This window comes from Phaseolus vulgaris, chromosome 3 (genome assembly GCF_000499845.2).
Source record: "Phaseolus vulgaris cultivar G19833 chromosome 3, P. vulgaris v2.0, whole genome shotgun sequence".
In the NCBI taxonomy this organism is placed as follows: domain Eukaryota; kingdom Viridiplantae; phylum Streptophyta; class Magnoliopsida; order Fabales; family Fabaceae; genus Phaseolus; species Phaseolus vulgaris.
This window is the reverse complement of record NC_023757.2, coordinates 21,867,457-21,882,065: the sequence shown is the minus strand read 5'-3', so window position 1 is coordinate 21,882,065 and position 14,609 is coordinate 21,867,457. Positions and strand designations below refer to the sequence as shown.

The 14,609-nt window shown below is 33.2% G+C and overlaps 2 protein-coding genes across 4 annotated transcripts; one reads left to right on the top strand and one right to left on the bottom strand.

Annotated features, from left to right (window-relative positions):
* Window positions 1-293: 293 nt before the first annotated feature.
* LOC137806870 (uncharacterized) lies at window positions 294-4,748 on the bottom strand. Of its 2 annotated transcripts, none has more exons than XM_068607211.1 (9): window positions 4,361-4,748; window positions 4,121-4,265; window positions 3,803-4,027; window positions 3,318-3,577; window positions 2,818-3,044; window positions 2,406-2,531; window positions 1,411-1,596; window positions 1,009-1,146; window positions 294-914 (listed from the first exon to the last, which is right to left on the bottom strand). In XM_068607211.1, exons 1-9 carry the CDS (start codon window positions 4,401-4,403, stop codon window positions 606-608), a joined length of 1,659 nt encoding a protein of 552 aa, XP_068463312.1. In that variant the 5' UTR covers window positions 4,404-4,748; the 3' UTR covers window positions 294-605. The 2 variants fall into 2 exon arrangements, with proteins under 2 accessions (XP_068463312.1, XP_068463311.1); XM_068607210.1 differs by having other exon boundaries at window positions 2,818-3,050; window positions 4,361-4,573.
* A 1,584-nt stretch (window positions 4,749-6,332) lies between these two features.
* On the top strand, window positions 6,333-13,490 carry LOC137806869 (PHD finger protein Alfin1). 2 transcript variants are annotated; one of them, XM_068607208.1, is made up of 5 exons: window positions 6,333-6,792; window positions 6,877-6,909; window positions 8,383-8,611; window positions 12,738-12,867; window positions 12,967-13,490. In XM_068607208.1, exons 1-5 carry the CDS (start codon window positions 6,696-6,698, stop codon window positions 13,237-13,239), a joined length of 762 nt encoding a protein of 253 aa, XP_068463309.1. In that variant the 5' UTR covers window positions 6,333-6,695; the 3' UTR covers window positions 13,240-13,490. The 2 variants fall into 2 exon arrangements, with proteins under 2 accessions (XP_068463309.1, XP_068463310.1); XM_068607209.1 differs by having other exon boundaries at window positions 6,343-6,792; window positions 12,738-12,864.
* Window positions 13,491-14,609: the final 1,119 nt, after the last annotated feature.

The window sequence follows — 14,609 nt, the reverse complement described above, 5'->3', positions numbered from 1 at the left end:
CTAGTAAATATAAGTGTTATATACAAACAAATGTTAGTTTAATTAACTCAGATGAAAGTTTCTATCTAATAATATTACTCTTAAACTATTAATAGAAATACAAATGTCATTAATTTTTTTTATTAAAGCGTCATTCTTTAACGTTATTACTAGAAAAGAGAGAAATATAACAAAAAGAAGGAAATACAACATAAATACAATATATGCTCTTACCCAATTTTTCATTAATAATATAAATAAAAATGTAATTAATCCTAAAATGAATGACAAAAGAAACAATTATTAAATGTTACTGATACAAAACTGCAACAATTCATTCATGTAATGCCCTGTTCAAAATCATCTACACTTCATGATACACATCACTAGATAATCAAGATCCAAACCATCTATTTGAATTCTAACAGCTATACAAACATATATGATTGTTGTTGCATACACCCAACTCAGCACATTTGAACTTGTGCTCCTCTTAACTGCACATAGTTCAATATTCAGAATCTAGTTTTTGAACTGAGGATAAAATTATTATTAAACTACTCTAAATTCGTTTAAGAAAATTTTGCGGAATGATGGTTATGCCCTTTAATAAGAAGTCAAATTTGTTATTCAGCTAAGATACTTCTCTTGTCCGAGACAATTCTTTCAGCCACCACTCTGCCTACTGAATGACTATTCTTGCTAGTTTCACTGGTATCTTTCTTAGTGACAGAACGTTGCATGATCCGAATAGGAATTCCACCCAAGTCAAAGTCCTCCTTCAAGGACTTGGTTAAGAACCTAATGTCTGTTTGGGAAAGCTGAGTCTTCCCACGCACAAACGCAACAAATGTAGGAGGCCGTGCCTTGACCTGCGTGAAATACTTGACCTTAGGCTGTGCTGCTTGGTCTTTCCAAGAGTGCCTGCTCATAACCTGATTAAAACCAACCCAAAGTGATAGATAAGAAAGCAATTTTACCACCAATTGCATATTTCATTGTTACAAAAGGTGACGATGGAGTAATTGCCTTTTGCAGCCAACGGTTAAGACGAGCTGTAGGTAATCTTGAACACCATTTTTCATATGTATCAATGACCTGGTTCAAGACAGTGCTTCGGCCCCTTCCCTCCAATGCTGAAATGAATACAACTGGAATTCCTGTTATCTGTTGACAATGTCAAAAGTCAATGCTAAATCAAAAAACAAAAAATAAGTTCATTATTCATGCCCTTAAAAAGCTAAGGGGAAAATGGTAAGGACTGTATGATAAGTCGACAGCCTCTCATAGCACTTATCTTCTCCAGTTTGTACTACCATGACCAATTTTGACATCTATGTCAAAGGCATAAACACTAAAAAGCCTGATGTGTGACTGTCCAATTTATTGAACTGCTAGACTTACAGTTGAGCTTATTATTACATGACAGACCTGAGGTATAATTGTCTGAATTTCTTGTGGGACAGCTTCCATAACCTTCTCATAGGATAATGATTTGTGTTTGCCTCTTAGAAGGTCCATCTTGTTCACAATCACAACCAGACCTCGCCCTTCTTCCACTGCCCGTCTGGCTATAACTACTTCGGCATGTTTCATACTTCGTTTTGCATTTACAATCTGGTCAAACAGTATTTTTTTTTCAATTAAAAAAAACTTACTAATTATCAAATAGACAGAGAGATGAGAGGACCAATCTTTTTGATAGATCAAACTTATAAAAGAGGATATTCCGCAAAGATGCATATACTGCACAGGAAATCATGCACCACGTCCATCATAATAGACAGGATAACTTCATATAAGGGGTAGGTCACATAAAAGAAGGAGATGAAATGGGGACACAGAGTGCACCTGTCAGAAAGAAAGCATACTCTATGGAACATTAATATATTTGTACATTTTACCAGTAAACTTTGATCATCTTTGAAAATTTTATCATTTAAGTTCTTCTTTTTTGTATTTGACCTATTCATTAAACATGTAATAACTTGTTAAAATGTGAAAAAAGAAAAAAAACACGTTGCAAAAACAATGTTGCTTTGACATTGTTTCGTTTTCTTAACCTTTTTTGTGACACATATCGGCCTTCTATTACATATTTAATGGATCGATAAAATGCACAAAACTTAAAAATATGAGATGGTAAATATAGAAAAAAAATTCAGTGGTAAAATTCACGAAATATGGATAGTTGAATGATAGAATGTGTAACAAAGCCATAAACCATCAGAAAATATAAGCCGCTAACTTAACATTTTCAACCAATAAATGAATTACCAGAACATATTTGAAAGGTTCAAAGTTGTGTTTATTCATAGAAACATGTGAACAAAAGTGGAAAAATAGACTTCGTGGAATAGCAATTTAACAAGCTAATAAATTGTCTTTATTATATTATAGTTGTATGGCGTTGTCAAATCATATACCTCTTCTGCATCTAGTACCAAAGCAATTATATGAGCCCGGAGTAGACTCTTCCTTGATTGCATAATGCTCAAGGATGCTGCTCCTTTCTCCTGTTTTGTCCTCTGCAACCAACCAGCAGTATCAACCTGAATGACAGCAAAAATGATTATAATTATAAAATATAACTGAAATTTTAATATTAAATATAGACTGCATTTCAGAACAAAAGACATGTACATGTATGCTCACATGCACACATTAAATGGAAAAGATGCATGTGCCCATAGCATCTAACTTGAAGGTCAGAGAAACAAGAACTGTCATGTTTTCCTCTTACAAGCAACATTCCTACTTATATGTCTAATCGCTATCAGTCTCTGTCTTTATCAATACAACCAGAAATCCAGAACCAAGATATTCAAGGGGGATTACCAGATAAATTGTTCTTCCTTGAAATTCAAATTGGGTTCTGATTGCATCCCTTGTTAGACCAGCTTCAGGGCCCACAAGAACACGCTCTTCTTGCAACAATGCATTCAATAAGGTCGATTTACCAACATTAGGACGTCCTACAATGGCTAACTGCAATGGCAGCTTACTTTTGTCAACATCAAGGTTGCTGCTGTCCTCGTCATGGCTATTTTCATGATCACCTTCATCTATATCTATGGTTAGTAACAATTGAATGTGGAATTAAAATAAGTGATTACAAGCAACGCAATGATGAACTTAATGTTTGACAAGTTTAAATTGAATGGTCTTTCCCACCTGTTTGTGACCACAAAAAAACTCACCAACAAATAATTAGTTTAGCAAGCCCTTCCACGTACCCAAAATGATAAAAGTTATCATAAGTGACCAAAAAGTAACCTTGTAGTGATGGTTAATAGTTATCATTCTTTGATTGCCGAATGAAATAAGCTTTTACTTACCATTCAAGACTCGAAGCATATAGTCCTCCAGGAGAGGCCTCAGAGACACATACAACTCATGCATGCCTAGTCCAGTCTCAGCAGATATGGCAATAGGACCCCCAAAACCCAAACGGCAGATTTCATTAGCAGCTGTTGCCAGAGAATCATTGGCATCGAAGAGGGATTCCGATTTATTCATGGCAACAATAGGTTTGATTTGAGGTGCATGTTTTCTTAACCATTTTCCAACCTCCAGATCAAGAGGATGAACTCCAGCTCTGGTGACCAACCAAAGGAACACAAGCAGACCAGCACATATTAGTACTTTGAATCGAGGGAAAGAGATAAATTAAATCTGTCTGACATGTGTAATTCATTCATCCCATTCAAATTGAGGAAAAATAACAACTAAATGCCAACACAACAAGCTGTCTGTCTGACTGACTCCAAGGCAGCGTAAGGGAAGCATGGTATACGCATACAATAGAAAACTGGAAACAAACCTTGCGTCAGTGAGGAAGAGTGCAAAGTTAGACCTCGCCAACACGTTTGCTGTCATAGAAGCAGTTCTGTGGAGGATAGAACCGGAAGAGGCTTCAGCTTCCAAGCCAGCAGAGTCCAAGACCCTGAATCGCAAATCACCCAACTTGGCAATTCCTTCTCGTATGTCACGAGTAACATGATCATCAGGGGTGTTATACACCAGAGCCTCCCTCCTCCGAATCAGACTAAAACCAATAATAATTAACAACTGCCTGGGGGACTATCACTATGACTAAGCAATCATCAAATTGTGTGTGTGTTTGTTTTCAGTGCCTCACCGGTTGAACAATGCAGATTTGCCCACATTAGGTCGCCCTAGAATGACGACAGTGGGGAGGCGATTAATTTGAATTTGAGTGAAATCAAGAGGTGCAGCACGGGTACAAAACCCCCTCACAGTGACCTCCAACGATGGTGCTGCAACTGCAAAGAAAGTGAGGAACTTTGTCTGGTGAAGAGAGTTGATAGTGAAGTTTCATATTGCGAAGTGAAAGGAATAATGAGATGAAGGAAGTTACAAGCGAAGTTGTGGAAAAAAAGGAGCCTCCGGATGCGGGTCATTTGATCCCTCGAGCTAGGCTATGAAAAATGTGAAAGTTTCAAAAGCATTTTAACAAACACGTTGTGGGGCAGTTTACACGACACGGCATTGTGATGAGATTGCTCCCAAGTTTGAGTATTTAGCTTCTCCCTTTTCAAATGTAGAAACAAATATGCATTCCTTTAAATACAAGGAAGAATAAGTGTTATACTCATACATTAAATGCAAAATATACAAAAAGTTTTTATGAAATTAGATTAATTGTTTTTTTTAATCCAAATTTCAAATCAATATAGTTTTATTTTCACACTTTAAATTCTTGGGAATATTCAAAACCATATGTAAAATGAAATTATTTTTCTTACAAGCTCACCGCCTTTGTTTTTACAATCTAATACTAGTACACCATTTTTAATTTTGAATAATGTAATTATAGTTTTATTTTACAATTTATTTTACTTATTTACTTCTGAGTTATATTTTATTGGTTTAAAAGAAATCGTTTTTTGTTTTGTTTACATCTATGGGTATGTAGTTTAATTAACTTTGATGCTTGATCATAGTATTTTTCTTATATTTTGAAAATATATTTCTACTAAAAGAAATCGATCTCAATTAAATAAGTAAAAATCATGCAATAAGAAAATGTTGAAAAAAAACAAAGCTTTAAATGTTAACGAAAATCAAGTAAAATGTTTTAAAAAGTTAATTATTTTTTAAATCCATCATATTTTTGTTATTTAATCATTTATTACTTAACATTTTCCTTAAAAACTGATATAATTAATTTATATTTAATCTATATTTACATACAAAGATATTCTTCATTATAACCGTTTTTTTATACATAAATATTTTTTTATTCTACCTTTATTTATCTTATTTTATTAGTATAATGAAGTATTTTGTGATTTCATATGAATATGAATTACTCAAGAAATAAATTGATTTTAATTTTCAATCACCTCTTCACTCTCTTTCAAATAAATATATTCTCTGGTGAAACCATTATTTTTTTTATTTACCATCAAGTCAATCCTAACATTAACGTGAACATCTTTAGACTCTCCGATCCCAAAACTATCAATGGAATAAGAGAAAAAGTTTAAAGAAGAAAAGAGACTTAAACTAAAAAAGAAGAAAAAAGAGGTTGTTTAATCAATTAATCATTTTTCTTTTACATGTTAATTTTTGTTTTTCAATTTTGACTCATCCAAATTTATTTTGTATGTATGTTAAATTTCTATCAACGTAAAATATAATTAAAAAAAAATAGGATACATCGACGTAAATGTTTTTGTGTTTTTGCTAGTAAAAATAATATTAATATTTTTACACTACCAACATTGATTTTATTTAAGATAAATGTCCTATTAAAGTTTTAGTCATTTAATGCAAATCTTTATTAAATTAATAAAAAGTATGTTCAAATAAATTTTATGATAAATACTGTTTATACTTAACAATTGTACATATTTTGAAAGAAGAAATAAGTGGAATAATATGCGTGAGAAAAAGAAACATTTTTAAAAGTCTTCAATAAAACGTAATTAAATATGACAGTTTTTAATATTTTCTAAAAATATTGGTATTGTAACATAAAAGTTGTCAATAAAGAAGATGGAAGAGAGCGTTGTAAATAAAGCAACAAAGAAGACAATAAGTATAAAAACGGTTAATTCTTCTTCACTTTGTGTCTGTAAATAAATAAACTCCGTTCTTTGATTCATATATTTAAAAGTTATATTTTAAATTCAATAAACATAAAATTGATTGATTTTTTTAATACATAAGAATTTAGATAGTATAAACGAGATTGTTCAACACAGCACAAATAACTTAGAAGAATATTAATTCATGATAAATAATAAAAAAATAATTTTAAAGAAAGAAAGTAAAAAGAAAAAATATTTGTAATGATAGAAAGTTATAAAGTTAAATAAAAAAAAGGAGAGGGTAGTGAAAATATATAGTTGTAATGAATCGTCCTGGACCGGACCCCATCCCGTTTTGGTTATCTCTCACTCTTTCAACTCTCTCTGTTTCTCTCCCAACCCCATCCATCATTCTATCTCTCTCTGCAAACCACACCACCAAATTCCAATGCATCTTCCTTCTTATTTCAATCACTGCAACTATTACTCTTTCATGCTTTTGCTTCTCCTTATTTGAATTCCTTTTCCCTGAATCTCTCTCTATCTGATAGGGCAAAAACAAAACCCTAGCCTAGGATATATCTCAAAGAAAAACCTCCTTGGTTGGGGTGGCGTGGGTGGATAATTGAATTAGTCCAGCAGAGAAGAAGAGAGGAGATGGAAGGAGTACCGCACCCAGTACCCAGAACTGTCGAAGAGGTTTTCACCGACTTTAAGGGCAGACGCTCTGGTTTGATTAAGGCCCTCACCACTGGTACTCTTTCTCTCCTTTTTTTCTTTACTTTTATTCATTACAGTTATCATAACATATTCTCTTTACACTCTCTTCTTCTTGCAGACGTTGAAAAGTTTTACCAGCAGTGCGATCCTGGTGGGTTTCGGTTTTCTTCAATTATTGCTCTTTTCTCTGCTTTCGTACCCATTATTCGTCTTCTGTTTCGCTATTTTTACTATGCTCCCCAATTATCAATGTTGCTGCCTTTCTCAACTGTTACACCCCATTTGGAGTATCATTCTACTTTACAAAGCACACATCTATCTCGCGCTCGCTCATCCATTAATGTTTGAGAATTTGTCTGCACTGCTTGAATTTCTCCTTCGGAAGCCATTGAGAAACGCAAATTGTTGGAGGGGGACAGGTTAAAGGTTTCTGATCAATTTTCAAAGAAAAAAAAAAAACGGTACAACCATTATTTTAAAAAAAAAGGAAAGTTTTAGTTTGAGGGAGTAATATCTTTGCTGATAAAAAAAAAAAAATCTCTCCTCTACTTCGATCAAACTAGCATCTACCACTCCATAAAAAAACTAACACTACTGCTCACCGTGTAACTCCTTAGCTCCCTAGTTGAGAGTACGCATACGCTTAGGGTTTGTGTATGTATGAAATCAGAGAGGGACATATAATATCAAATATAATGCTATCCCAGGCTTCTGCTATTTCTATACGTTTTCTTTCCTCATTTTCCTTTTTTTTTCCTCCTCATTTTTCGGATTTTTTTTTAACCCTTTCCCCCCTCCTTCCTTGGGTGCCTGTGTATATTTTTTTATGTGATATATCAGGCCGTTTAAGTTTCATAGCTGTTATGTGTTGAATGTGAGACTCTACTGGTGATGTTGAACAGTTAGTAATGCTCATTCAGATGTATTCAGTTGAGTGTGAGAATCTACTGGTGACGTTGAACCGTTAGTAACAACCATTCAAGTGTATTCAGTTGAATGTGAGAATCTACGGGTGATGTTGAACTGATAGTAACAATGATTCAAATGCATTCAGTTAAATGTGAGAATCTACGGGTGATGTTGAACCATTGCTAACAACAATTTTGTTTTCTTCCTCTACTGCAAATGTTTGTTGTTTGACGTGTTTAATGTGAATTTGGTTGTCACTGTGCACAAGTGTCACTACTACAAGGTTGAGTGCGTGTCACTCGGTTTCTTTAATCTTCACCATGGGTTGTTGGTTTTTTCCGACTGCGCAATGTTTGAAAGTTGTTAGAAGGAAATTAATGGTTATATGAAGGGAATTTAAAAAAGAATGGGGGCAAAGTATCAATCTTGAATAATTGTTTGTCCTATTAATAAAGTACTATACCAAAATGCAATTTCTACAATTAAATTTGATTTGAATAGAAAATATATGAATGGTTATTGAAGTAATTTACATAATTTGACCTCCAAAATAGGAAGAACCCAAAAGCGAAGTGTTATACGTAATGTATTTTCTTAACATTATGTTATTAATCTACAAAATTTGTCCTCCAAAGTAGGAAGAACCTGAAAGACTGAGTATTTTTGAAGTGTTACATGTAATGTTTTTGTTAACAATATGTTATTCTCATTGTAGAGAAGGAGAATCTGTGTCTATATGGGTTTCCAAATGAAACCTGGGAAGTAAATTTGCCTGTTGAGGAAGTGCCACCTGAACTTCCTGAGCCGGCATTAGGTATAAACTTTGCCAGGGATGGCATGCAAGAGAAGGACTGGTTATCACTGGTTGCAGTTCACAGTGACTCATGGCTGCTTGCTGTTGCTTTCTACTTTGGTGCCCGCTTTGGATTTGGTAAGAATGAAAGGTAAGAATCCCGTTCTCTATTATACACTTGCAAAACATTTTATTCTTATTAGCCTTATTAACTTATTTTATATTATTTACTGTAGAACTACAACCTTCTAAACTTGCTTCCATCTTTTCCTTGTATTTTTCCAATAAGTATTTGGCTTTTTGTAGCCCTGCCCTGCTAGTTTTGAAGTTCTTTGATACATCTAACTTGTTTACATCACTCGATTCAAGCAGTACACAGTTTTTGGAATAAAAGTTATAATTCGTCGAATTCTTTTATACATTACAGAATTCTTCTATACATTACGACAGTAAGATATTGCAAGAATTTTTATGTTTCAATAATCTATTGCAGTCCACTGTCAAAGATGAAACGTAGCAATATGTGTAAATTTTCTTGAAACGCCGAACCAAATGAAAGTCAAGGTTCTCTGTGTGTTTTTGTGAACTTAATTGCAGTTTTAATTCTACAGGATAAGCATACTGTGGATGGAATTGTTCGAAAATAAAAGACATCGATAATCTTTGTAGATCCGATGCCAACTAGAGATGTGACCAAATTATAGTCAACCTCACTTTACAAACTTGTTTTGTAGGGTTGAATTAGGCCTAAAGCCACTTTCCAAGAATATATAAGTAACCAATTCACATTTTTTAAGACAGTTTGTTAAAATTCAGTTAGTAATGTTTAATTTTTCTGTAATTGTAATATTTTCCAAATCCTCTTTAGGAAATAATGACAGAAAGAGAATAATTGGTGGTGGAGTTTTAATTTTTAAAAATTAAACTCTTCTACTTTCAAATCTTCCTAAGAGATAGGGATGGGTATACACCCAACCCGTTTAAGGTTCGGCCCATGAAGTCTGTGTTTTAAATGGGCTGGATAAATCTGGCCTGCAAAGTAAATGGGTTTTTGTCCACATCTATTGCTGGTCCCCTAAGCCATGGATAAATGGACCGGTCTGCTAGCCTGTCAAGCTTTTCCGAAAAAGAGAACATTTTTTATACCATTACATAGTTTTTTCTTTTACATTGTTAAACTAAATTGTGCCAAAAGTTAAACATACAAACATTAAAATTGTTTTAATTACTAAAAATATTACAACATTTAAATTGTTTGTCTCTATAGTCAGTAGTTAATAATTCTAATAAAAACATTTAAATTGTTTAAATACCTAAAATATGATGGCATTTTGTTGTTTGTTTCAACATTTAGGCATCTCCTATAACATTTGAACCATTGTTTTACTATAGTTTGCACTTTTGTTTCAGTATTAAAAATAAATTATGTTAAATGTGTAATAGGTTAGCCCGTCTGTAAAGTTCACTGACTAAACCAGCCGAACATAAAAATCTCGTATGTTTATCTGCATGTTTTAAAGACAGGCTCGAAACAGCAAGGATATGGTTCTTAACAGTCTGCACACGGACTTGGGTTTGTGTACGCACCCCTAACAAGATAGAGAAAAACAATTTGTACTAAATATTTATTATTTATGATGGATTAAAATAATGGAATTTTGTAAAAAGAATGATTAATGCAAGTGACAATTAGAAAGTCTTATAAAAATGGGTTGTGAAATTTCAATAAAACTCGGCTTTATTAATTTATGTATTGGTTCTTGAAGATTGGATTTACCTCAACATGGGACACAAAAATGACTTTGTCAAGTGTCACCACAGTCTCCAAATTTGACTTAATCCAGTCCTTTTAAGACAATTGTTATGTGCCCAATCATTAAAGGCTGAATTTCATTGGTGGTTGAATTCAGCTGCAGAATTATATTGTTGATTGATGTGTTTGAAAGTTTTGATCAAAGTAAAGAGTATGTTGAGAGACCAAAATACCAGTTTTTTTCATCTCTATCTTGTCAAGAAACCAATGGCATGACCGTGCATATTCTTCCTCATTGTTTAAGGTTTATACTTGTCTATAAATTGCATATCAATCACGATTTTTCTCACCCTGCTAGATACTGACTGACCATGTCTATGTCTAAATGTATCCCTATTCTCCTTTTAACCCTTTTGTGTACCGTGACTATCTATTTCTTTAGTCTTGGAAACTGTTTTAACTGTAGAGATAATTACTTGTTAAATTTGTAATATTTGTCTAGAGGAGCTTCCTTTTCTGTTTGTTGGTACGATTTATTTTTTAATTTTCTCTGTACTCTCAGTTTTAAATTTTCTTCATTTTCACTTTATGCTCCTTTTCATTTAAGTTCACACTCTAATTGAATTTTAAACTTGTTATAGTAAAGTATGAAATCGTTGGAGTTTGGTGATATATTGTTGGTGAATATACAGGATAAACTTTATTTGATAATTTTTTTGGCCATAGGCAAGTCATAAGAAAACTAACCTCAAAAATAAGTGAGCAAAAACAAAATAAAGAGGGAGGAAATTGAGTGCAACACAGAAATTAGAATTAGGGAGGGATTTTGATACACATCCTCCTAGCATGGAGAAAAAAAAAGGCAATCTTGTCTTCTTCCCAAATGAAACCAGGAACTAAAGCAAAAAATATGCCTCTGCCACTACTCCATGCCACTGTTGAAGCTTCTTGCTGTATTGCATCAAAATACTATGGCAATGATCCACCCTTACACAGACCTACAAACTAACCCCATGAGGTATTCCCTCTCTATGCCTTAGTCTCCCAAACCCAACGTCCTCAACTTGTTGCTGATCAAAATTGCCTCCAAAGTCCTTGAATTCTACATAATAACTGTAAACCAAAGCCACAAGAAACCAGAGCCAAGCATAAGTGATAATTGAAGGGTCAATACAGCCAAGCAGAGTGAAGAAAAGGTTATCTTAAGAGTTGAGATTTTAGAAAGAAAGTGAATAATTGGCCATAACCCGTGTTTCCTCTGGGCCACTGTATTAGAACCAATGAAACAACATAGTAAATTGGATGTGGTTAAAACTGTATGTATGGATTTAGTAATGTGTTAGTAGGAAAGGGGATTTGGGAAAGAGTAGAAGAAGACAGAAATTTGAGTCTTGCTATGGGGGGGAATGGATGCAGAAGGTTGCTACTTGTGGTACTTGGACAGTGGAAGCAATCATATGTGAAGTTGGTTTGTGGTGTAGTTAAATTGGTTTTCTACGGGTGATGAAGGAAGTATAGAAAATTTTATAGAAAGTGCTTATGGTCAGAATGTAAAGTCGCTTTGGAGTATGGTAATAGGCCACTACCATACCATAATGGGTTTGGAAGGTGACATGGTAAAAGATGTCCATGTTGTATATGCCAAGTAGATATTCATGTATACATGATAATGTGGCAATTTATTTGCCTTGTCGTCATTTTATAATATTATGACAGCAGGAACTAAAAGTAACAATGTCAATAAATTAAACATCAAATGGAAAAGATGTTTAGGGACTAAAACAAAAAAAAAAGATTAGGTTATAAGAATGAAAAGTATATTTAAGCCAAACAAATTTAAGGATGGGTTCAAAGGGTGAAGGTGGGGATAGTTGCTTGTGGCTTACTTAAATTTTTAAGGTCCCCAGCATTGGTAGTGATACTGCAGCTTTTTACTGGTGAGTCCTAAGACCCTTGTGCAGGAATATGGATACTTAAATCATCACAAATAAGATGTATTACTAATACTAAAGTTAAAAGACAAAGAACAACATTGGGAGTTCATATGGACCCTGTTGAAATTATAGGGTTCTAGGTATTGGGGAAAGAAATTAAGAGTATACAAATTTGGATAGTATTCTCTTGCATATTGAGAAATACTGTGATACAGTCAATATAATAGTAGATATTTTCTATATATTTGAACTAAGGCCAATTACTAATATTCTTCTTCTGGGGTATATTTGAGCCTCCCATTGGTCCCTTTAATCTCGGTACCTACTTGTGGTACTCAATTTAATATCTGAGTACAAAGGTAGTCCGATTGAATTCAATACTAAAAGTTGGGAGATAAATCATGTGTCTTTCACGGAAAGTTTGGTCTTTGGGGTAGGGAGGGTGATGAAAACAAAATGAAAAAAACAGACTCAAGGAGTCCAAGAAGAAAAAGTACACTGCTACAAATATTGAGATACTTGGTTTGAAGATCGTATATGATATCATTTTAGGAGGTTCTTCTAATTTTGGTTCAAATGGATATTTTCAGGAAAAGGCTTTTTCAGATGATAAATGATCTGCCAACAATCTTCGAACTTGTGACTGGAAGTGTTAAGCAATCAAAGGATCAACCAGCTGCTCACAACAATGGTAGCAAATTCAAATCAAGTGGAAAGGTGGTACGTAGTTTTCAATCATTTCTTAATTTATGTTTGTATAACTGTCCTTGTGTGAAAAGTCACTTCGGTCTTCCTGTTTTGGATGCTTCCTGTTAACAGTCTCGTCAGTCTGAGTCTCAAGCCAAGGGGATGAAGATGTCTGCACCACCTAAAGAGGAGGATGAGAGTGGAGAGGAAGAAGAAGAAGATGATGAACAAGGTGCAACATGTGGTGCTTGCGGTGATAATTATGGCACTGATGAATTCTGGATCTGTTGTGATATGTGTGAAAGATGGTTCCATGGTAAATGTGTTAAAATTACTCCCGCTAAGGCTGAGCACATCAAGCAATACAAGTGCCCCAGCTGCAGTAACAAGAGGGTTAGAGTTTGAAAGCACTAACCTTTGGATCCATCAGCAATTAAACAGACAAGATTTAGAATGTTTGATAACATTTTTACAAGTGAAAATTGCTTCCTGTTCTAGTCAATGGTGCACTTTAATGACTATGCAGATGGAATTTCAAGTTTTGCTACTGTGTTCATTCCTACTGTCTAATCTTCTTGGGAATTGTGTTAAGTAGTCATTGACAACGAAGATATTATATAAATATATTATGCAGTTTCTGGTTTTGCTTTAATAAACATTTTATTTACTTCTACATTATAATGCGGTGGGAACCACTGTTATATAGTGTGCCTTCAACGGAAATCAATTAAGATCAGTAGTGTCCACAAAGGGGCTTTGATATTGCTTGAACCGGTTTTTAATTTTGTTAGTCAATTTTGAGAAAGAAAAAGCAAAGAGCAATGATATTCTGTCGCACCCGAAATATTTGTTTCCATCATTGGAGGCGGGTCTTGTTAGCAGGTTCAAAGTAATCTTTCAGGGAATTAAAGCAAGAATTACAAATTGTTGGCCGTGCATCACTATATGCTTAGAATGCCTGTTTTTGAACCGATAATCTGCTCCCAAATTTAATCGGGTGAAAAGATAATTTGAAGCAAAATTTCAGTTCCTTTTGGATTTGAACTTCGAAGCAAAATATAAGCTGGTCCAATTATCAAAATGAACTATTAATATGGATAACAGATTTAAATCAATGGGCGGTGGACTATTTGTTTATCAAAGGATATTATTTTAGTATGATACTATGTTATTGGGGTTACGTCCAGCACCTTCATAATTTAAAAAGTCATCTCTATATAATCTGAAAATTTAATTTTGTAAATTTGTATCGTGAATGTAAAATTTGAAATATAAAATATATAATTTGACATGTATAATCCAAGAAGAAAAAGTATATTCTAAATTACATATTTTATAATAATTTTTTATGTTTTGAAATGTGCAATCCGAATTACTCTATCTTTTATATTTTGGATATATTTTGGATGATGTATTAAAATGTAATATAAAATATAAAATATGTATTTCAAAATATATAATTCAAGACGTTTCATTTTTCATTTTTTAATATTTTTATAGAATTGATTTCAAATCCTATTAATATATTTTAAAGACTTGTTTTTGTACTTTAAACATAAATAATTTATTTAATACAATTTTTTTTCAAAAGTATAACGTAAAGTAAACATAATATATTATGACAATATTTTATATATTAATGATAAAATAAATTCTATAATATAATTGTCAAATATAAAATATAAAACTTAAGTATTTGTTCTAAGAACTGGAACCATGATTTTATCATTTGTTCCATACAACATGCAAATATTTGGTCTAAATGGTTTTTTCAT

What these genes read in the sequence shown, in the direction of transcription:
- LOC137806870 (XM_068607210.1), bottom strand. Translation starts at nt 4,403, where the DNA reads ATGACCCGCATCCGGAGGCTCCTTTTTTTCCACAACTTCGCTT. An exon ending in CTCTTCCTCACTGACGCAAG is followed by an intron (nt 3,578 to 3,802) that starts GTTTGTTTCCAG and finishes GTTGGTCACCAG; the next exon opens with AGCTGGAGTTCATCCTCTTG. An exon ending in TGGTACTAGATGCAGAAGAG is followed by an intron (nt 1,597 to 2,405) that starts GTATATGATTTG and finishes CTGTTTGACCAG; the next exon opens with ATTGTAAATGCAAAACGAAG.
- LOC137806869 (XM_068607208.1), top strand. Translation starts at nt 6,696, where the DNA reads ATGGAAGGAGTACCGCACCCAGTACCCAGAACTGTCGAAGAGGTTTTC. An exon ending in GATTAAGGCCCTCACCACTG is followed by an intron (nt 6,793 to 6,876) that starts GTACTCTTTCTC and finishes TTCTTCTTGCAG; the next exon opens with ACGTTGAAAAGTTTTACCAG. An exon ending in TCAAATCAAGTGGAAAGGTG is followed by an intron (nt 12,868 to 12,966) that starts GTACGTAGTTTT and finishes TCCTGTTAACAG; the next exon opens with TCTCGTCAGTCTGAGTCTCA.